Genomic DNA, 24,507 nt, shown 5'->3' with positions numbered 1-24,507 from the left:
GATTTGGCAAAAATAAATAAAAGCATTCTAAGAGAATCAATTTGCTATGTGGAATTTATAATACAGAAAATTGTATATGTATTTATTATTTGTAAATTGCATACCACACAGTCTTTCTATCAGTAACATTTGTAATAAACTTATATAAATTTGTGTACACACATATGTTTTTCCAGAGAACCAATTGTTAAATACTCTTCAACAAACCACTGGATACCGTGCTTTTTCGTTTCTTTTTTTTTTTTAAAGATTTTATTTATTCATTTGAGAGAGAGAGAATGAGAGATAGAGAGCACGAGAGGGAAGAGGGTCAGAAGGAGAAGCAGACTCCCTGCCGAGCAGGGAGCCCGATGTGGGACTTGATCCCGGGACTCCAGGATCATGACCTGAGCCAAAGGCAGTCCCTTAACCAACTGAGCCACCCAAGCGCCCGTGCTTCTTCATTTCTTTCCCTTTCCTAGGCCAGTTAAGCTCTTTGATTCTGCTTCCTTAGTATTTCTTAGAATTGTTCACTTCTTTCCATCCCCACTGCTGGTACTTGAGAGCCTTTTCTCTCACTGGTATTTTGCTACGTTTGCTAAAAAGTCTCTTAGTCTCCAGGCTTGCTTTTCTGCAATTAATTCTTCACACAGCCACCAGAGTGATTTTCCTAAAATGAAAATGTGATCATGTCACTCCTCTGCTTAAAACTGTTCAGTGGCTTCCTGTTGCTTTCAAGGTAAAGTCTAAACCCTTTAACATGGCATCAGAGAAATGCCTACTTATCATCTGCTCCTTGCACTTCCAACCTCCATGTCACAGTCCCGACTGGGCGCCCTCTTCACAGGTCTCTTTTATAGATATTATTGTACTAGACCACCATTACCTTGTGGGTTTTTTTGCCAATATTTTGTTATGAAAATTTCAAACATACAGAAAAGCTGACAGAATTATAAACTCACTACCCACCATCTAGATTCCACGATTAACACTTGATCTATAACTGACATATTTGTTCTCTCATATATGTGTCTATCCAGGCCTTTATCCATCTTCTTTTTATATGATGCATTTCTTTCTTTTTTTTTTTTTAAAAAAAGATTTTATTTATTTATTTGAGAGAGAGAGAGAGAGAGACAGAAATAGTGAGAGAGCATGAGCAGGGAGAAGGGAGAAGCAGGCTCTCCACTGAGCAGGGAGCCCGATACAGGGCTGGATCCCAGGACCCCGGGATCATGACCTGAGCTGAAGGCAGATGCTTAACTGACTGAGCTACCCAGGCGCCCCTCATATGATGCATTTCAAAGTAAGTTGCAGATAACAGTACACTTTTCTTCCAAACACATCAGCACGGTATCATTAACTTGCGTTTGTCATTTGATTACGTAAAAAATATTTTTGGTAAAATTTGCCATTGCCTTTTACTTCCTTATCTTTTTCACTGGGCTGAAGTGACTGGGCCTTATTTCTTTTCTACCCAATGCCTCACACATAGTTGGAACCATATGTGAGTTAACGTTTGTTAAATAAATGCATTTGAGATTTCATCAGATGTTAGTTTCTTGATTCATATATAAAACTAATTTTGTCATCCCCTTTGGCTTATTCTCTTATTCCCCTACCCAGAAAATTTTTTAGAAAGCAACTTACATTCTATCTGTTCAGAATCATAGGCAATTAAGAATTTTAATCTGTTAATGCTAGTAGACAAGCTGACTCTGACACTGTGTCTTTCCACAAAGCCCCACAAGGTGGTGCCCAAATATCTTTTTTCAATCAAGAGTCCCTCAGGACCCGGGGTCAGTCCCCATTTGTGTATTTGGCATTTCTGAATTTGGTCAATTAACATAATGGAAAATATATAATTGAGTAAAAATTACTTAAAGTTGTACATATGTAATTTCAGAATCTATAGTTCTGGATATAAACAATAAATAATGATCATAATAGATACCTTATATTTGTGTAGAGCTTTATATTATTAAAAGATTTTTCATATCCCAAGATAGCAAAAATATTAATTCACCTCAGGTCTCTTTAACTGCAAACTTTGTTCACGAATAGTTTACTTTTAGTACAGAATTTAAAAGAATAGAAGAAGAAACAAACTCTTGCCCAGGAGAAAATATATAATTTAGATGTAACTCAAAAAGCAGATGAGTCTCTTACCTCAATTAGGGACAATGTTGTGTAAACCAGAGTTGTAATGGGTTGATATAGTGTGGGATAGTAAGTTATTTAATGTTCTTAAAAACACTTTATTTCCAGAAATTTGATAGTTATTTTAAAAATTTCCTTTTTTGGATATTCGTATTAAATCCCAAATGGACTGGATTGTTTGAGACAAACAATGAGGCAAGATACATCAGGGAGTAAATAGGACAAAACACAAGTGAGGAGAGGGAAGGTGGAAGAGTGAACTCAATCAGAATGTGGTGCGGGGAGGTGAGATGTAGTCATGCTGCTCCAGACCGAAACCATGCCGCCTTGCCTACATTTTATGACCAATGATAATTTTCATTTCCTTGTTGTCTTTGAATGCTTTTAATCCTTCCCTTAGTTGACAGATAGGACCAAATCCACTTTGGTGTTCCTCTAATTTCCCGATGAATGACAAGAGAGAAGGTCCAAGTCATACTTGCGGAGCCAAGAAGGATGGTGAATACAGAAACTTCGGAGCTTTGGGGCAAATGTTAGAAATTCTTTTTAAAAAAATCTATATCAAGATTTTATACTGAAAGGAATAGAAGGGGACTTCCAATGACAGATCTTTCCAAACTGGGTAAAAAGGCCTTTGATTTCTTTCTCAGTTGATAAATGTTCTTTTCTACTCTGGGTCAGCAGTGAAAAAGGTGGCCAAACTTGGGAGGACAGTGTGAAACATTACCCTCTACCTTGGTCTTGGTCCCGATGTATAACTTCCATACAAGTTTGAGCTGATACATTACTAGCCTTTTTAGTATTTCTATAACCTCAGGCAGATAAAACCTTCTGATATGTACAAATCATCCCAGACTTGGATTCTTTTTTTTAAATTTTACTTTATTATGTTATGTTAATCACCATACATTACAAGTTTTTGATGTAGTGTTCCATGATTCATTGTTTGTGTATAACACCCAGTGCTCCATTCAATACGTGCCCTCTTTAATACCCATCACCAGGCTAACCTTGGATTCTTTTTAAATGTTTCTAGACCTCAAAATACCATCACTACTGAAATGGAGATCTTGGCACTGGTACCAAAACAAAGAAAGCCAACATAGATTCTACTGTGGTAGAGTATTCAAAATTTTTGAAAAAGTTGAAAAAAGATTTCTTGTCTAGTAGTGCTCTGGAAGAGAGCAATCTAATGTATCACGGTTCTCACAAGAATGATGGATACTAAAAAATTACTTTGAATAATCACTCATTTAATAAACATTTATTGAGGGCTTACTCTAGACCATTACAGTTATAATAGTAAACACAGCATGTTCTTTCTTCTATGAAGACTTTGCTGCAGCCAGCACTGTGCACTACAAGTAATAGAAAAATTAGAGGTGTATATATATTTTTAAAGATTTTATTTATTTATTTGACAGAGAGAGACACAGCGAGAGAAGGAACACAAGCAGGGGGAGTGGGAGAGGGAGAAGCAGGCTTTCCGCCGAACAGGGAGTCCGATGCAGGGCTCGATCCCAGGACCCTGGGACCATGACCTGAGCCAAAGGCAGACGCTTAACGACTGAGCCACCCAGGCGCCCCGAAAAATTAGAGATATTAAGGTAGATGTTGTCAAAGGAGGTGCGGCCCCTACAAGCCATAATAAAGGCATAGTGAAAACTCTAAAAAAAACCCCAAGACTTTGCTACAGAATAACTGTCAGAAGGGCATGGACTCCAAGTGGACTTTTCTGGCTCTTATTTGGACTGGGTGTGTCTAATTGCACACTAATCCAAGACCATCCAGTAGGATTAAGACTGCAGTCTTCACCCAAGGCATCTTGTTTCTCTGGGGGCAAAGTGCATTGCCTTATATAAATGGACAGGACACAAGATTTTCTTTGGAGTCATCTACCTAATCAACTTAGTGCTGATGGCCACACCTGGGAATGAAAGGCGGCAAACCTTGGGTTTGGGTTACTCTATTTGACTTTGTGGGATGGAAGGACATGGGTGAGCAGGCAGGACTCCAACCCGTCCCCAACTTCAGTCAGAACAGTTCCGAAGCAGGAGGGCTTTAGTCCCTATCTCCCCTCCAGGAGTTACTTGTTTGCTTCTTATAGGTACATTATCCTGCAAGTTGGTATTCTACCCCCAGAAAAGAGGGAGGTGACCTTCTGAAAAAAATGCCACCTCCTTGTCCCCTGATTCTCAACTCACAAAAGTGACAAGTGTGGCTAACATCCACAGGCTATATAAGGTATATATGGGGTTGCTTCCTGGGAAACTCCATTTGTGCTTCGGCAGGGTACCCACTGTTTCTTCTTTCTGTTACCAAAGCCTCACAAAACTTCCTCAGTTCTTCAAAAACTGCTTTGTGGTGCCGAGACAATGAAAACACGAACATGCATTCACAAGGGTATGTAATTTAATGATGCAGTAGTTGTGGTAAGTGAGGCTCAGGGGTCAGCTACATCTGAGTTGAGATATCATTCTGGCATTCTCTAGCATTGGTGTGACCGTGGGAAAGTGACCGCACTCCTCTCCGCCTCAACATCCTCATCTGTAAAACGCAAAATCTTACAGCACTTACTGTCTGCAGGGGGCGGCGCTGTGAGTTAGGTCCCGTAATGTGTATGAAGAACTCAGCGCCGTGCCTCACACCTGGTAAAGTGTTCATGAAATGGAAGCTATTATTGTTGCAATAAGCAGATCTGTAAATGTAAAAATGCCTTCCTAGGAAAGCTGGTTTTAAATAATTATGGTGTGAACGTTTATATTGCTATCTCTGATCGTCTTGGTACTCTGTCTTCTGTTGAGAAGCCTGTTAGTTGTCTATGCGTCGAGTGGCTTCTTGGCAGTATGTTTTGCACTGATAAACATCGACTTAAAATGGGTCGTAACCACGAGGTAGAAACTAAGAAAAAAGAGAATGGAGCCACTTGAGTGACTACCTTTCTGGGACAGAGAGCTCAGAATATTGACCACTGTAAACCTAGCTCCTGTGTTATAGTTTGGAAGGATCCTGATAGCTAATTAAATTCACGCCCTCATTTCAGAAATGGGAAACTGAGGTCCCCATATGAGAGACAGAACCAGGGCTAAATTCAGATCACTCTTTTGACTTTTTATTATGGAAATTTTCAAAAATCACAGATGTAGAAAGGCTACAATAATGAACTTCTCTATACTCTTCATCCGGCTTCAAAAATTATCAACCCATTGCCTCTCTTGAAAAACCAGTTTGGGGTCTGAGTCTGTTGTCACTAACACTCCCTCACAAAGCTGTTCAGAGCCAGAACACACAGAGCACACCCCAGGCAAAGAAAGGAGGAAATGGAAGGAGGGCACGGTATGAGAAACAGCAGGCTGTCAATAAATGCCGAAAATGTAGAAAATCTGCTCAAGTTATTTTCATAACAGTCTGGAGAACACAGACTTGTTCTGAGAGGACACTGTTCCTTTAAATTACTTACTGATCCCACCCAGATCTTGCACCCTGGCCAAATGCCTGACCACTCTTGCTTTAACTTAGGCTAATAAACATGAATAAAAGATTGCAAAACTTCCAAGACCAAGACAATTTTTACTTCCACAGAAAAGAACAATATCAAATAGCCAACTCCATCCCTAACAATGGTCCTTGCTGTTGGCATTTGCTTAATCAGTCTTTAATTCCTGTTTGACAAACTTTATAAGGTAAGACATAACTGTTTTATTTTAATCACTTGAAATCAGATAGGACCACCTAGGCACCGTGGAAGACTAAGGGGTTTGCCTACTTCTTATGTGAAGAAAGCTGATCAAAAATTTCTATCCTCTGCCACTACTTTAAATTAATTATTAGAAAAATATAAATAATTGTTAAAATGTCGACGTTTAAAATTTATTTCAAAGTCTAAAATTGATTTTTTAATTTGCAGTCTACTACCTAGTGTTGCAATGATGTTAATATCTTTCAGGACCTCTTTTTCTTAATTTGGAACATATTTTTATAACTCAGTATTAATTACAGAATATTTTATAATTTGGCTGGTTTGGCAATTTGAATAAAGTCTTCTTTTGATAATTTTATCTTTCTGTGAAACAAATGAGATGCAAACACTGTGAACACAATTGGTAAACTGTGCTGAATTTTATTTTTGAAAAATCACAAAATATAAAGTCTCTTGGATTTGTTGATTCTGATATTTACCCAAGATAAATTTTAGGCAAAAAGGGCAAATGTATGGCATTTGGTTAAAGATAATCATTGGTTCTACACTTATAAAATGTAAGTTATAATGAACAGAGAGGTTTATGTTTCTTTTATTTAACTAATGGCATTTTCCCCTGAAACCCATTTTGCTTATATATGATATCTAAATGAGAGAAAGGTAAAAATTACTAAAAACTGAGGCAAAATAAAATATGGCAAAAATGGTTTGAAATGGTGTGCTCTTAAGATGCCAAACTAATTAAAAAGAAAGAGATTTTAGGAAGGCAGTAGAACTAAAAACCAAAGGTATAAGAGTGTCCTCTAGCTAATATCAGTAAAGAGAGGGGAATAGTACGACCGCTTAGGGAGAGCTGGATAAAAACTATCAGAGCAAATAGTAATGAAATATGAGACATAATGGTTAGTGCTAATGAATAAGTGTGATAGTGAACATTGTGTATACAAAGCTTCAGCTATGCATTCACGATTATATGCCAAAGAAACTATATGAGCAGGTGCTTAGTTTTAGGAAAGACGAGTCTTTATTTAAAGACAGCATTTCTAAAGCCCCAAATGAGGCCTACAAATGAGGAGAAAGTGGTTTTCTGCTCAGGATCCTGCATGGGAATCACCTTCTTTAGAGTTGTATTGATCATGTAGCTTGTGAAATCTCTCCTATTTTCAATGAATTTAAATTCTCAGTCTCTTATTTCCAGAACTTCTGGGACACTTTTTGTGGTATGGGCTCAACAAAAGAGAAAGGTTGTATGTAATACTGGGGACACAGTGTTATTCTGCCTGCCCCCCTCCAAAGACTATAGCAGCTACGTTTGGCTACATAGCCTTGTTCTTACACTAGTCTTCAGAGTTAAACGTGTACATCCTTCTGTAGTCTTCTCTTTGGTTAACAAGGAATTACCTGGGGAGGGATGTCCTTTATGTGTTCTATTTCCTCAGCAAACTCCTTCTTCTTCTTCTCCTCCTCCTCCTCCTCCTTCTTCTTTCTTCTTCTTCTTTTTTTAACACCCAGCTGTCTTCACATCTTAGCACACCTGATCTGAAGAAGAGTTGACACTGGCCAATTGCACTTGATGCACTTGCCAACAGAGGTGCTTAGCTATACCGATACAAAGTCAGCTTCATGAACTTCCTGCAAGACCATGTCAGTTGAGGAGCAGATTATGGCATGGAGCCATCTATTGGTTCATCCTCAACCCAACAGCTTTGATTCCTTTTTGGGTTTCTGTATCTGGCATGTATGAAAGAAGCCAGTCATCCATTCCATTTCTCACTGCCTTTCCATATATTTCTACCTCCTATTTGAGCCTGGAAAAATCGTGCTAATGATTTCCCAGTTCCCATTCCCTGAAGGCAAACTGAAGGAAAATGCGATTTCCTTTTCCAGAACTTTTGAAGTCAATATAGTTTAAGAAGGAAAGCATTTCCAAACCATACAGAACGTTGGTTCAGAAAAAGCTTTCTTGTTCCTTCTCAAGTACACTGGGCTAGCCCCACATGAGTCTTCTCTTGCCAGGGAAGCCTGTGGGTTTAAAAGTCATTTGGTGTAGAGCTGGGCATATTGAGAGATGAAGATGGCTGTAGATTTTAATACAGGATTAGATTTTTCATTGTTAATCTACTCAGAAAAACAGCTTCACAGGAATGTTCAGAGGGAGTGCTTCTGATTTCAATCTTATTTCTATCATTTCTTCACTAGAAGAATGGTGTTGCTGAGCAAATCTATTACTTTTGCTCTCATACTCTTGATTCATTGGATATGTATACAGCTGTAGTCCAGCTTGGAACTCTGTTGTAGATGAAGTTTCCAAGTAAGAGTATAAAGAGAAATGGTGTTCTATGGGAACTGGAGGGGTGATTTGATTTTTGACTTGCCTTTTGAACTCACTGAAGTTGTGCATGTATTATTAAGACTGAAATGATGGTGGTTCTCTACCACCTTGTAAAAATATTGAGATTGTCAGGAATTAGTTATAATGAAACAATGATGTAGCAATCTGATATCACCTTGAAGAATGTGAAAATGTCAAAAGAGAGCCTGTGCTTGAACCATAGTCCATCATATAGAGTGGGACTGAAGTGTTTTTAAATGGCTTTTCCCACTCTCTGCTCCCCATAATAAAATGGGAAATTCAGATTACTTGGATGTAATTCTTTGACTATTATAGAAATATTCACTAATAAATGTTTGGTTGTAGTGCCATGATTCACTTGGATTAGAATCTTTTAAAATCCCAACGTAGATGTTTTTCTGTAAATATGAATGAAAACCTCTTGCGCCTGTCACATGCCAGCTTTCAATTCTGCCGGCTTTAAATTAAAAATAGCGAACACTGTACTTTACGAAAGTATTTATAACTGATTTTTCTATTAAAGGTGTTACAAGACAGATGACTTTTCACCATCTACCATAATGTGGAACAGACATTTTGTCTTCTATCTCCTGCTTTTGCCAGCTTTTATGAGTCAAACAATACATGGACAAAGAAAGAAAGGATCAAAGTCCAATTTACTTGCAAGGAAAAATGATCTCCAGGGTAAAAGAAAAAATGTTTTGTTTTTGTTTTTAATGATAAGTTTTAGCCTGTTAAAACACTAATATGAATTTTTCCAAATAGCAGTTGATGCAAATAGCAAACCATATATAGAAACATATATGTAACATTCTATTTTAATGTACTTATATTATGATAATAATATACTTTCTATACTTACAGAGCATACTTACAAAAACATTACGTGTTTTAGAGCCTTTGTACATTTATTATCTCATTTGAGCCTCATAGTAGCTTTGTAAAATGGGAATGACAGAGACTGCCACTGTCATAGATAAAGAAATTGAGGCCCAGAGATATTAAGTGGCACATCCAAGGCCACTGGCAAATTAACTAGTAAGATCTAGAATTCAAACTTAAGTTCTCCGCTTTTATGTTTCTTTCCCCCTCCTTGCTACAATGTGATGCAGGTAGTCGTTTTCTCCCTTGATTTAAAAAAAGCTAAAAACAAAACAAAAAACCACACACCAAAACAAGGTGGGGCCTCACCAATGTGACACACAACTTGAGAATCAGGCAGAGCATTCTTTACTTCTCAACAACTTTGCCCAATATTTGTTGAATTTTGGGGGTGCCTGGGTGGCTCAGTCAGTTAAGCATCTGACTCTTGATTTCGGCTCAGGTCATGATTTCAGGGTCGTGAGATCAAGCCCCATGTCCAGCTTCACGCTCAGTGTGGAGTCTGCTTGAGATTCTCTCCCTCCCTCTACCTCTGCCTCTCCCCCGCATCTCTCTCTCGAAATAAATAAACAAAATTAAAAATATATGTATTTGTTGAATTTTTGAACAATGGGAAAATACTCAAAATACATGGAATTTTGCTTATTTGTTTGCTCCTGACTCTCATGATTTTACAAGAGGCAAAGAATTTATAGATTTGGAAAGAGATTTAGCTCTTCACAACTTAAGCCCTACCTCTAAGATGCCTCTCTTTTTCACTCCCCTCTCCTGTCAAAACAACAACAACAACAACAACAAAACCAAAAAACACCCAAAAAAACAACAACAAACCCATACACATCACACCACCTCAGGGCTTTCCTTATGCAAAGTCATTTCATGAGTAGGAAAAAATATTTTGCCTAACCTATTTGTTCTATTTCAGACTCTACTTGCTTCATAGATGTTGTCTTCATTGTGGACAGCTCTGAAAGTTCTAAAATTATTCTCTTTGATAAACAGAAAGATTTTGTGGATAGCTTGAGTGACGAGGTTTTCCAGTTGACCCCAGTTCGCTCCTTGAAATATGACATCAAACTGGCAGCGCTTCAGTTTAGCAGCTCTGTCCAAATCGATCCACCTTTTTCTTCTTGGAAGGATCTGCAGACGTTTAAACAGAGGGTCAAGTCTATGAATTTCATCGGGCAAGGCACCTTCTCTTATTATGCTGTCTCCAATGCCACTGGGCTACTTAAGAGAGAAGGCCGTAAAGATGGTGTGAAGGTGGCTTTGCTGATGACTGATGGCATTGACCATCCAAAGAATCCAGATGTTCAGAGTATTTCGGAAGATGCCAGAACTGCAGGGATATTATTTATCACCATTGGACTTTCCACTGTAGTCAATGAAGCCAAACTTCGTTTGATATCTGGGGATTCATCCAGTGAACCCATTCTACTGTTAAGTGATCCAACCCTTGTAGATAAAATTCGAGATCGCCTGGTAGGTACTTAATGAGTTGGTTTTATGTATATATTCCCAATCATAATACTGATACCTTAATTACAAATTCTGTAAGGATAGATACTGGGTCAGAAAGATGAAGGAAAAAGAATCCATCTTGGAAATAGGAGAATCTTTCCGAGGTCTCTCTCCACTCCTTGATAGTTTACACCAGATAAACTGGGAAAGTAACAAGGCTCATGCTCTGGAATTGCATTCCTAACTTTATTGATAGCCAATGCTGAGGATTTTGGAAGAATTACTTTCCAATCCTTCAAGCTCCTGTTTATACATCCTGGGATCACGAACACTGCTGACTTATATTCAACTTGTGGTCAGATTGTGGTCTGCTGTATTTGTACTAAGTTGCTTTTTCCCCATTTAACATCTGCAGAAATATTTTGACTCCATCTCTCACCTACTGCTATATTATGCTACTCAAGCAAAGTTCATTGACTTCTAATTTTTTTTTATTATGTCCTTGTTCTTAGGTGTTAGCACGCCCACCCAATTTAAAATCACCTGCGACTTGCAGTCACCCAACACTTTCTCACTGCAGATCAATGAGTGCCATTTGATTGGTCTGATTAGTCGTGTCAATGCTTTTCTTTGTTGATTGCTCAGCTGTGTGTGAGATTCTTTCCTTTCTGCTTGGGAAAACACAAGGCAAAGCAATCAAAATAAAATCCTTCTTCACAGTGTTTCTCAAGAAGAAAACTCCTGGAGAAAAAGTGGTTGATTTGTTAAGTGTTAAAAATTGATTTTCTTTTTTTTTTTATTATGTTATGTTAATCACCATACATTACATCATTAGTTTTTGATGTAGTGTTCTATGATTCATTGTTTGCGTATAACATTTTCTTAAAAACATTGATTTTTTTTTTTTCTTGAGAAGAGGGCAGGGCAAATGTGTCCTTTGGGTACTAAACATTTCATACGGCTGTTTTCTATAGGTTTCAAAAAAGCTCAGCCTTGTTTCAGAGATTGTTTTGACCCTTTTGTCCCTTTCCCCAATCCTTCTCCTAACATTATTCTTATAACTTATAAGTCGATATTAACTATAAGATAATAACTGGTAAGTTATTCTTATAACTGTTGTTTTCAGCATGAGACATTGGCTTTTTTTTAAAGTCTAAATAATAGTTACCACGTCTTGAGTGCTCTGTGTATTAGGCATTTTTCTGAGCACTTTACAGATTTTATTTTAGTCAATGTTTACAACAATCTTATGATGTATATACTATATTATCCTCATTTTATAGTTGAAAATGTAAGGACAGGCAAAGGCCCTGGGGTCTTCATGCTTAACCCTGTGAAGTTATATTGAAAGGGGAAAATAGTAACTGGGTTTTAAAGTTTTCTCAGTCAGAACTGCCTTGAAACAGTTAAGCAACATCCCTCCTCTAAAGTTCTATTGTTTCTAGCCTCTTTTTCTTGGGCATTGGGGGTAGATAGGGAGAGATCTGCCTGGGCTGGAGATGATGCATTCGGCCCCCAGGGGGCTTAGGGTGAGTGCTCACCCTGAGCATCTCTTTTCATATAAGGGAAGTGTGCAGGGGTGCCTGGCTAACTGCCTAGCGCTGCCTGTGCCATAATTTAAGTAGTCCTTACCACTGAACCCCAAACAGAAGATTCCAGCATGTGCAGGAGAGAACACTGGAGTTGACATAATGAGTCACCAGTTGCTAATTACAGAAGATACAGGACAGGCAGCTTCTTGTTCGGTCAGTTGTGGAGGCTCAGGAGGTTCTTACTCTTTCCAGACACATCCTCCTCGCAGAGAGCTCCTGCCCAACCCAGAACACAGGATCTTGGCAGTAGTCTTGAAGCAGGACTATTTGTTCATTTCTGAGGAAACCAGAGAATGACCAAGTGTCCCAACGACCCTGCTCTTCCTTAGCATCCTGTGATTTCAGCTTGTTTGTTCAGATGGAAGCTCTATGAACAAGCCACTTCTTAGGAGATGCTGCTTTCTAAACACTTCCAACATCCAAAGGGCTTATTAGGCCCTTCAAAGAACAATATACTGTTTCAATGTTTCAAATGTTTCAAATCGCCACTGTGTAGGAGGCAGAACTTAATTCTTGATCAGGCCATTGGAAAAATTCCTCATCTAATCTATTGCTATTACATCTTTAGTTGAATTCCTAAACTTTTCATTTTGAAATAATTATGTAGTTGACTTTCTAAAATAAGTTAATTAGGTATAATTCGAATACAAAACTGCATCCACTTAAGGTACACAATTCTATGAGTCTTGATAGATGTATAGATTCGTGAAACCACCAACACAGTTAGGACATAGAACATTTCCGTCACCCCCAAACTTCTTCCTGCCTCTTTGCAAGATATCTTTCCCTTGCCTCCTAGCTCCTGACTGGACTTTTGCCACTCCAGATTAGTGTACACTTTCCAGGCTCATATGTAAATAAGCTTATGCAGTGTGTACTCTTTTTCTGTCAGGGTTCTTAGACCCAGTGTAATGATTTTTGGAATTCAACTGGACTTTTTTTTTTTTTTGTATCAGCTGTCTATTTTTTGTTGTTGTTGTTGCAGAGTAGACTTTAGTTTAATTTTAATGGACATGAGTGCCCACAATAAGTAGATCTTGCAGGAGCCAAGACAAATCAAGGAATCATTAGCAACTCCTTGGCATCTCTAGTAAAAAGGATCATATAAGAACCCCATGAAAACACTTCGGTTCTGAATAACCTCAGAGAGACCTGATGATTCCACATTGAAGAGGATATATAAAATGTTCTAATACTATCTTATTATGATTTACATAACAGTATTGAAACCAAAGAAACAATTCCAACCCAATGTGCATATATATTAGTTGGTCTTTTAGAAGAGATTTTATGGTGGCTCTTTGGCTACTATACTAAGCTGCAAATATTTTTTGGTTGTAGAGTTTGCAATCCTCACCTACTAACTTCTTTATTCTCATCCTATTTGCTATTGTGCCAATAACTCTGATAACTTCCTTATATTTCCTCTGTCCTTTTCTCATAGCATTGACCTCATACTCATTCACAAAATCAGCAGTTCCATTCTAGCCTTCTCCTTTCACATATATGCCATCATAAAACTCTTCATTAATAAAATGCACCTTCTTTTGCTTTAAGGAGGTCTTGTCTTTATTTGTCTTTTCCATTTAGACTACAGTATCCACCTAGATCCTCACTGAATGTGCCCTTCCCTATGACTTTGACCATGTTCTCCCCATAACCTGCTTCTCTGTTTAAGTGAAAGCACTCACTACATCCCAAGGTGTCCAGCTCTGTCCACATGGGCCCTTTTGTCCACTCTTTTTAAGCGTCCCTCCTCACTGCTTCCTTTGTCTTACAGCCCACACTAATCTTTATCACTTTTTTCCTCATAATCTTTGACATATAGAACAGCATTCCATCCATGAGTTGGTCCTTTGCTTTCTGCTCTTGAAAATTATCCAGAAAACCCACCTATTTCAAGAAACTGTTTTGTTACCCAAGATTAGTTTTTGATGTAGTGTTCCATGTTCCAACGAATCTTGTTACCCAAACAATGAATCATGGAACACTACATCAAAAACTAACTCCCCACCCAGTCTGGGATCTCCTTCCCACGCGGCTTGCTCTGTGCTGTTTTCTGTCACTGGGGCTTATAGGCTATAAGTGCCCTTAGGGATAGAGCTTTGTTCTTTGTTTGAGACAGTCTGATCTATTGTGCAGTCCTGGGTCCATTTTTTTCCATATGAATATAAATTCCACAAACACAAAATCAAATGAGTTCCAAAATTAGTTAGTTATGTTGTTATGGTTTTAAGTCCCATAGCACATGTTTTTAAAGAGTTAATATGGCAAAGCAGACATTAAATTTTCAAAGGAAAAGCTGAAAGAGTGTAAAATTATACATCAGGCATACTAGCAGCTAAATTCATGAGTTTAAAAACTGATATTGTATAACACAAGGGTGTTGCTTATTATAAAAGGGTTGTAAGGTGACAAAACTTTGGATTTTTCTTTATTTCAGTAGTTGTTTTCAAATATTACAATTTGACTTGAATTATTAGTTGTTTATTGTCCCTTGAACCCTTTCAAATTCCTTTCTTTTTCTCCCTCCTAGAAAAACTAAATGTGTTTTAAATATTTTTATAATTTGGATCATATTCTATATATCCATCTGCAACTAGCTTTTTCACTCAGTGTCTTTGGAAATTTTTCTACTTTGAAATATGTAGATCCAGTGCATTCACCTTAACTGCTGAATAGCATTTTATTTATTGATCCATTCTAATATTGCATTATAATAATATTGATATTATTTCCAAATTCCAAAATTATTTCCAAGTTTTCACTATTAAAAATAATGAATGCTGGATATATACAGGAACCACAAGAATTTCCCTAAGTCGTGTCTGCAAGGAGTGTCAGAATAACAGGTGGGAACAAGGACTTGTCTTGGGCAGCCTAGAAATGAAGCACACATATCTTCAGGTTTCTAGGTACAGCCAAATCTTCTGGGGAGGGTAAATGCCATTTTACACCAAGACTGTCAGTATATCTGAATTCCCGTTTCTTCACATGACCTGCTAGTTCATAAAGATACAAGTATCTCAACTGCTTTCTGCCTGGATTTACATCAGCTGGAAATTTGAAATCACTGGGGTGGGGAGTGGGTGGGAGAGAGAGGTGGGGCAAAGAGGGCCAGAGGTAAGACTCTGAATTTTGTAGACTGGCTCTGTAGCCAGAGTTTTACAACTCCTGAGACCACACAGTCAAACTTTCTAATTTTTCATGTATGGGGAAAATGACCAGGAAGGATTATAGGACTTGCCCAAGGCCACAGAGCTAGTTACAGGATGGACACAGGATGAAAACCCTGGATCACACTTAATTCCCAGCCTAATTTTTCCTCCCATTACATCACTAGGACCACATAAAGCATTTTGCTGTATCTTCCTTCTGTATTATTAGTTTGTATGGCAATAAAGGTAAAGTAAAAATAAAACTAAAGGGATGTGGGGTCCTCCCTACAGGTACAATTCTGACTTATCTTTAACTTCCTCACTACAGTCTTCATTTTTAATATCTTGCAACAAATATTCTAGTGCTTTTTACTCCCATTTTTATTTTATCCTATGCAAATTAATGCTTCGGATTCAGTCATAAGGCATCAGTCTGCCCTATAGGTTCTACGTTATGAAAGCAATAATTCTATCTGTAAGCATAGGTTAATTTCTTCCCCATGTTTGGCTTCAGACACGGCCTGTAGGGCACTTGTCAGGCAATGCCCCACTAAGCTGAAGTAGGGTAGAGAGGCCTAGATGATAGACAAAAACCAGATTGTGAATTTCTCTAAAACTGAATTTAAAGGAGTTTTGAAAAATATTCTGGTTAATTCATTTATGTGTAAGTATAAAGTAGCACTTGAACTTGGTTAAGCGGCTCAGTCAAGTGTATGATCTTGGGCAAGTCACAGTCCTGCAGACCCACATTTCCTTAGGGCAAAATGAAAGGTTGGACCTGATTGACTTCAAAGGCTTATTGATATTTCATGAAATGATCACTCTGAAATTAATGTTTTAATACTGAAACACAAATGCATGTATGTATAGGGATGGAAAAACAAAAGAAGAGAAAACACACAATTATGTATTCTGGCTAAGTCTTTATGAGTAAAAGTGAGAAATTTTTATTATGACTGTTTAAGCTTGTAGCCCGATTACAGAGTTTAGAGAGCTGAAAGATAGAAAGATAGAACTTAGGATGCAACAGGATAAAGTTCCTAGAAAACAGAATAATTTTTAATGTTAGTGCCCTTCATGTCTCTTATTATATGGCTCAGAGTGTTCCTTGGGTGGTTGGCAGGTAGGCTCTATTGCTTTTACAAGCTTAAAAAGCTGAATCGCTATCTTTCTTGGAAATTGCCTATCCCATAGGGAATAATTAAGACTAATAAGAAGCTGGAAGCAGAACATGAATTGAGTTAATGTTTTATTCTTTTTTCTCTCCTAGGATATCTTATTTGAAGAGAAGGTAAGTACCACATGCTTTGATTACTATGAATTAATTCTCAAAATTTGCATGATCAAATCAGCATCATAATTCACATTAGAAGATAAGATGTATCTACATAAAAATGCTTAACTCTTTTAAAAATGAACCACTCTATTCTGAGGCAGCATCTGATTTCTTTATGCTGCTATGTCTACTGCAGGTTTCAAAATCTGGAAAAAGTAGGAAATATTTTAATACGATTTTAGAGAGTAACTTTAGAAATCATTGATAACCAAATGGCATAGTTGTTCTGTTTTTTAAGATTTTATCTTTAAGTAATCTCTACACCCAGTGCAGGGCTCCAACTCACAACTCCGAGATCAAGAGTGGCGCGCCCCGCTGACAGCCAGCCAAGCACCCCACAAAAGGCATAGTTTTTGCTTATTTTGATATGACTTCCTTTATTCTAAGCATGTCTCTGACACCAGCTACCCATAGGGGTCCTCCATTTTGGGAGGTGTGCCTGGTGTTGGCCGGGATTCCTGGCCAAGAGACATGGCTCAGAGTCTCCTGCTGCTGCCTGGTGATTGATTTTAAGCTCATTCTCCTTGATGATGACAACCACACCAGGCAGCAAAGAAAGCTGGCTAGTATGAGTTGGATGGTGCTTAGCACAATAGATGACCACCAGGTTGCCAAGGACTTCTATACTGGACGTGTGTTTCTTAACACAAAGAGTTTGGAACATGCAAATTTTGTTGGACCAGCCGCTTATTAAATATCAGGAAATTTCCAAGTAGTACTGCAAAAAATAATAAGAGCCAACCAAACCTTGCAGAGCATCATGCTTCAACGAATGGTCAGATGCATTATTATTTTACGTACCAGTGAGACAGGAAAGGACCCTGCCAATTAAACTATGATATAGTACCTTCTAATAAGTGACAATTTTACACTTACAGTAAGAGTCCCTTTAGATTTATTTAGATATAGACTTTTAAATCCTCTATCACTTTTGTCCATACATATAGGGGACAATGGAGGCAAACTAAACTGGTTATTTCAAAAACTTCTTCGTATCCAAAGTCTGAATCTTCTGAATCACTTTTTGGCTCTGATGCCCTCCGCCCCGCCCCCGGATGCCCCCCCTCCCCCAATATTGGCCTCTGGGCCATCAAAAACACTGGTGCTGCAACATTTCTTGAGTGTGCTCCAGGAGTATCTCTAGAGTTTTCTTCCATTTCATTCTGTAAGTTTTGAAGGACATGGGCAGAAAATAACAACTTCATTATGATCAGGCCTGATTCAAATAAGACTCATTCTGATTTCAGACAAATAAGGAAAAATGTATATCCTAGAATTGATAAAATATGGTATGTCACAATGTTTTCCTTTTGGGCTAAAGGAGTGGTTGATATTTGTATATTACTGAGCTTTGATGTGCTGTAGAGAGGAGAAAAAGCAGAAATTCCAAAAATCCACTGAAAATGGTTATTTTCCCTTTTCACTGGCAACTAGATGTTATGCATATATTTTTGCTGGCAGATCTATTTTATCTAACCATGGCAATGTTTAATAATCGTTGACTAGCTGGCTCTTACTAGATCTGAGGTAGCCTAGAAGAACTGACACGGGAGAACAAAATCTCCATGAATTTGTGAGGTAAAATTTCATCAAGGCAGTGTTCTATCTAGTTATGTACTGAATACGATTTGAAATGCTGTGTTTCGTTGCGTGTTAATATTGGATTTCATTCTCGATGCAGTGCGAACACAAGATTTGTGAATGTGAGAAGGGGGATCCAGGCGACCCAGGGCCTCCTGTGAGTACGTTTCCACTTTGAACGGAGGATCAAGTCAGGAGGCCCTAGTCACAATTGCTCTACTTGCACTTGGAAATGCCACTGCTGGTTTGTGCTGCTGAAAAGCAGTCACGTGCAAACAGCTGCAAACAGGGACATGCTGTTTCTTTCTTTTATTCCTAAAGGGATACACTCTGGCCTTAGAAATTAGCCTGGGATTTTGCTGACCTGAATGGAGGGCAGATTCAATTTTAAATGATAAAGTTGTTCTCACAAAGGATGCTCCAGCATCCTTCTGATGTGACAATTGGGGCCAGAATTTCTCAACAGTAAAACGAAAATATAGAAAAAGAGATCATCCAAATCCTCTGTGCTTTAGGGAAAGCTTTAGCCTAGAAACAAGTGACACAGAGCTCGCTGGAAGTTCACTGTGTCTTCACATGTATCCAAGAACAACACTGGGTGGCCTCTCAGAGAGGAAGCTGGTCAGGAAGCTTTGGGGATTAGAGTGAGTTCTGTGAAATGGAACTTGGCAACTAAAGGTTAAAGGCAGCGTTTATTACGATGATTCAACACTTGATAAAATAATCCTAAAATGAGTGCTTCCTTTATATTCTGGTCTAATATCTGGAAGGTGCCGTGTATGCACTGGGAAGGTATTTGCAACAATATCACAATAACTGGAGATACTGCATATTTTTCTAACACATATCATCAGAGGCATCCATGCTGCTTATTTGGTATTCCATTTACTTATGTGGTCTCAAACCCTATAGGTCAAAAGCCCAGTGGATATATTTCACAAAAATGCATGAATACAGTTTTTGAACAAATGCTTGTATTTGGGGGCAGGGAGGAGAATGTGTACTGTGAATTTCTTAGACTGTGCCACATTTTCTCTTGAGACTCAGGTCCGAAGACTGTACTTTTTCAAAGCATTCTACCAATCAGAAGGTGGGGATGATTGTCTTTTTTTTTCCCCTGGAAAATGTAAGTTAGATACATTGCAAGGCAATGTGGCAGCCAGTAGAAGCTGATTTTGGGCAAAGTAAAATTTTAACATTTCCTTCTTATAAAATCTTAGTTTATATTTATTACACCAAGAAATTGCCAGGGATATTCAATTATGTTTTAGAATGAATAGTAAGAAAATTTATAGCTGTTAAACTAATCTGACAATTTCAGTCACTCAGTATTGTTAGAGATTAACTTACCATTGTTTAAAAAGTGATATATTTTAAAGATTTTACTTATTTATTTGAGAGAGAGAGAGAGAGAGAGAATACAGGAGTGGGAGAGAGGGGTAGAGGGAGAGGGAAAGCAGAAAGATCCCAGTTCCCTGGGATTATGACCTGAGCCGAAGGCAGATGCTTAACCAACTGAGCCACCCAGGCACCCCTAACATATCATTTTTTAAAAGATTTTATTTATTTATTCTAGAGAGAGATAGAGGCAGAGTGCAAGTGGGGGGAGGGGCAGAGGGAGAGAGAGAATCTCAAGCAGACTCCCCACTGAATGTGTAGCCCAACACAGGGCTCAATCCCAGGACCCCGAGATCATGACCTGAGCTGAAATCAAGAGTTGGTTTGCTTAACTGACTGAGCCACCCAGGCGCCCCACCATGTTTTTTTTAAACTGAAGTATAGTGGACACACAATGTTATATTAGATTCAGGTGTTCAGCATACTGCCTCAACAAGTTTATATGTTATGCTGTGTTCACCACAAGTGGATCTACCATCTGTTACTGTGCAGTGTGGTTATAATACCATTGACTCTATCCCCTGTGCTGTACCATACCATATTTTAATAGGGTTAGACATAAAACTCCACTATTTAGTATTTATTGAGTGTCCCTAAAACCTGTTCTCAGAAAAGCCAGCTTTTTGGTGGTTTGAGAATAGGAAAACATAACACCTTTCTGGAACAGGATTGGAGCACTTTCTTCTCTCATCTTTGAGATTATCCCTTGGATATCAGGCAGAGACAGTATTTTCTTTTGAACACATCTAGAGAACCTACCTATTCAAGACAGTACAATCTTCCTGGTGTGTAGTAAAGGTGAGAATACAGTTGAGTCTCTGCTTGGTAGGTTACGTTTGTTTACAGTCTTCATTCCTTTTATGGGATGAAGCTGATCAGAAATTACTGTAATGTGTAAAAAACCCATAGGATGTGAGCTGAGTATAATCTTTTCTCCCTTTGCCTTCAGGGTACACATGGAAACCCAGGTATCAAAGGTGAGCGAGGACCAAAAGGAAACCCGGTAAATGAATAAACAGCTTTCCTTATAAACCATTGTATCTCTTTCTAGATTTATTTAAAGAACAAAAATGAGGAAAACAAAGAGCATTGTAGCGTATGTCAATGCCAAAAATATGATGATTTCTGTGAAGACTACAGGATGCTTACTTCCTGTATTATCTGCCTGGTTTGTGTTAGCTTACAAATCCTAAGTGATATATGACCATTTTAGTCACTTAGTCTAGGAAACCTAGGAACGCTGAACAAATTGAAATTTGTACTTACATAATGTTGGCGCAAATTAATTGCTACAATGTTCCATGAATTTCTAATATATATTCCATATCAGATTGACATTGACTTATGTTTTATATGGATCCATTTTATGGATAACTGACCTATGATAATAATAGAAAAAACAGTTATCTTCTACACTCAGACCATCTTCAGGTATTTCCCCAATTCCTTTCTTGGTGTATCCATAAAAAATTCTATATTAATATTAAAAAATCAGATAATATTTCACACGATGATCTTCCAAGTTCAAGAGTGGCTAAAAGAATCACAGAAGAGAGATATAACTATGTGAAAATTTATGGCAAAATTCTATATCATGAAAAATAATAATTAAAATAAAGAGGAAAACAGGGAAATATTTTCATCAAATACAATGGACATTGGGTTAATTTCTATAGTATATAAAGACTTTATAAAATGGATGAGAAAATATCAAGCCACTAATAATCAATTGGTCAAAGGACCCAAACAATTCCCAAGAGAAGAAATAAAACCAGTAAATAAAGAAATAGAAAAACATTTAATTTCACTAGATAATGACTGAAATTTAGATAAAGACAATGAGGTACTCTTCAATACTAATTATTCACATTTTAGAAACTTTGGAGTCCAAGGTTGTTGGGTTGTTTTTTGCATGGGGAGGGGAGAAATCTTCTAGTTCACATAGTTTGGGGTTTTGTGTGTGTGTATGTGTGTTTCAGATTTTAAAAAACGTGTCTTTTTTTGTAGCAGTTAACACAGCAATATTAAAATAATAATAACTAGTGAGAGAATGAGGTGGTGAAACTGGTTTGCTCTTCGTTGCAAAGGTAACTTGGGGCAAACATTTTGGAAAGCAATTAGATATTACAAAAGAAGTATTCATATATTCAAATTTTAATCCAATAACTTCTCTTCTAAAACTATGTTTAGGGAGGAAATGAAAAATAGAATAAGTTAGATGCATGGAAGTATTTTAGATGCATGAAAGCCAATAGCTTGCTTGTCAAAGAAAAGGAATATGATGCATCCTTGGGTATCTTTACAATACAAACACACACAACCCTACACACTCATTATTGAAGTCCCAACTGATGCCATCATGTCTTCTTTTTGTCTTGTTAAATACCTGTTTTAAATCTATGTTTACCTTTCATTTATTTGGCTTGTAATTTTGGGTCACATAATATATTTTCCTAAGTCTTGTTGAAATCAAGCAATTACTCTTAAGGACATTTTGGAAAACATTCCAAAGCCCCTTGGAGAAAAGCCAGAATGGCTGGCTCCGATGGAGTACATTGCTCTATTGGAGAACAACGGCTGTGTTGTTAAACTGGGATGCAAAACTTGGCCTAAACTGAGCAAATGTACCTGGATCTTGTGCCCTATGCATCTGGCTTCATTCCAAAGGGCAAAGGCTATCTGAACTGCTATTTTCTTCCCTTGAAGGCATGGTGAAAATGTCAGTGGTAAAGGCCAAATATTTTTTTCTCCATGGAGTTAATCTGTTAATCTGAGAATTCTGAATAATGCATTTTATTGAGCCATCAGTCACTCTGCAGGGCTGTAGAATTTTGATCGAGTTTTGTTTGTTTGTTTGTCACAGGGTGATGCTCAAAAAGGGGAACCTGGAGAAAGAGGCCCAGGGGTATGTATACCCCTTCCCAAGAAAGTAATCCAGGATGCTAAGATTCTGTAATTGATCACTGTGACTTCTATAGTGCAAATACAAAAATGATTTATAAAAACGTGTGCTCGTGATGGCTCAGACAGGCAATCAGACAGATAGGATCTTAGAAGTGGAAATGTGGGGAGAAAATACTCTGTTCAACAGGAGTGATGATGGGACAGGGTAGTCTCTGATCTTAAGTGCGATTTGTGGAAGACTCAAGTAAGAAAAATATTTTGCTTTGCCTCTTGTGTTTTTTTTTTTTTTCCCAATAAAGAATGAGTTAAAAATTCTGGGAGCACAGAACTATATAATCTAAACTATGCTTTGGTAAATTTGATCTACAGACCAAAAAAAAAGCTCTCATTCTAGTTGATTTATTATTCCTAAAATTAGAAGATGTTCGAGATTGTCTGAGAAATAATCCCAGTAAATTTCTTTTTTTTGCATTTTTCTGGGGAGTCACAGCAAAGTAGCAAAGAGCAGAGAAATGTGTACGGTGAGTAAAAAAAAGGCCATCACATTGCTCCTCCTGGCTTGTCCACTTGGCGAAAGCCCATGAGTCAGGCCCAGAGGTTTTAAAAACTGATCTCTCAGTGTTTTTAATCAACTTTATGAACAATGGAAATTCACTCAGAAATGTGTGTTATTCATTTAGGAAATATTTCTTAGGTGCCTTCTGCATATAAAACATATTATTATGTGAAAATAAAATTAAGACAAAGTGCTTATGTTTTTTGAAAAGTTTGTTATGGCAGAGATTAAGTTATTTAAAATAGCTGCAATATTGGTTGCCAGAAGGGAAATGGGGGGGGAATGGGCAAAATGGGTGAAGGGGAGTGGGAGGTATAGGCATCCAGTAATGCAATGAAGAATTCACAGGGATGAAAGGTACAGGGTCAATGGTATTGTAATAGGGCTGTATGGGGACAGATGGTAGCTACACTTGTGGTGAGCAGAACATACTGTAAAGAGAAATTCAATCACTATGTTGTACACCTGAAACGAATGTAACATTGTGTGTCAATTATACTTTAACAAAAATAGCTACACTATGAAGCAGAATGTCAAAATATTATAAGAACTGCATACACAAATTATTATGGGCACTCAGAGGATAGTGAAGCCAGGGTAGGTTTTATAGGATAACTCCCGGAGAGTGCAGAATTGGGACGGGAAAGGACAGAACAGAAAGGTGAAAGTCGACAGGCATTCCAGCTAGAGGTTGCCATGAGCAGCAACCTGGGGGAAGGCGATGTGTTGGAAAACGGTGCGGGGGGATGCCTGAAGAGGAGTGTTGCCAGAAACAGCATGAAGACCACAGTGGGTGCTCCATGCTTTACTAGGTGAGAGATTTAGATGAAGCGTACAACCCAAGAGCTGTGTACTTGGAAGATTAATCTGGCATGACTCTAAAGGAGAAATTGAAGTGGGAATAAGCAGAAGGAAGGAGCACTTAGAAGAAGGTTTTCTGTTACAGTCTGTATGAGAACAGGGACACTGGCTAGAGCTGCTTTGGCCAATATGAAAGCTGCTAGCCATATGTGCTCACTGAGCAGCTGAAACATGGCTAGCCTGAATTGAGGTGTGCTGTAGGAGTAAAATACACAATGAATTTTGATGACTTAGTATCAAAGAAAATGTAAAATATCTCATTAATAACTTTTATACTGGTCACATGTTGAAGTGACTGTATTTCAGACCTATTGGGATCAGTAAAATATATTATTATTATTATTATTATTATTGTTATTATTATTTGAGAGAGAGCATACATGCATGCAAGAGTGGAGAGGAGGGCCAGGGGCAAAGCGGGAGGGAGAGAGAGAATCTTAAGCAGGCTCCATGCCCAGCGCAGAGCCTGACGTGGGGCTGAATCTCACAACTCTGAGATCGTGACCTGAGCTGAAATCAGGAGTCAGACACTTAACCACCTGAGCCGCCCAGGCGCCCCTCAGTAAAATATATTCTTAAAAATTAA

General features: G+C 38.0%; 1 protein-coding gene across 1 annotated transcript in view; it reads left to right on the top strand.

Annotated features, from left to right (window-relative positions):
* The first annotated feature begins 5,684 nt into the window (after nt 1–5,684).
* Nucleotides 5,685–24,507, top strand: part of COL28A1 (collagen type XXVIII alpha 1 chain) — a 162,968-nt gene continuing 144,145 nt past the window's right edge. Inside the window, exons 1-7 of the mRNA XM_073898860.1 lie at nt 5,685–5,822; nt 8,716–8,876; nt 10,000–10,556; nt 16,556–16,576; nt 18,303–18,359; nt 20,550–20,603; nt 22,464–22,505. Coding sequence (XP_073754961.1) covers nt 8,753–8,876; nt 10,000–10,556; nt 16,556–16,576; nt 18,303–18,359; nt 20,550–20,603; nt 22,464–22,505 — 855 coding nt within the window. The 5' untranslated portion in view covers nt 5,685–5,822; nt 8,716–8,752. The remainder of the gene's footprint in view (nt 5,823–8,715; nt 8,877–9,999; nt 10,557–16,555; nt 16,577–18,302; nt 18,360–20,549; nt 20,604–22,463; nt 22,506–24,507) is intronic.

This window comes from Callorhinus ursinus, unplaced genomic scaffold (genome assembly GCF_003265705.2).
Source record: "Callorhinus ursinus isolate GAN/ISIS: 27379988/994484 unplaced genomic scaffold, GSC_fseal_2.0 scaffold12, whole genome shotgun sequence".
Taxonomy (NCBI): domain Eukaryota; kingdom Metazoa; phylum Chordata; class Mammalia; order Carnivora; family Otariidae; genus Callorhinus; species Callorhinus ursinus.
Note: the sequence above shows the minus strand (reverse complement) of the source record. Positions and strands in the feature narration are given on the sequence as shown.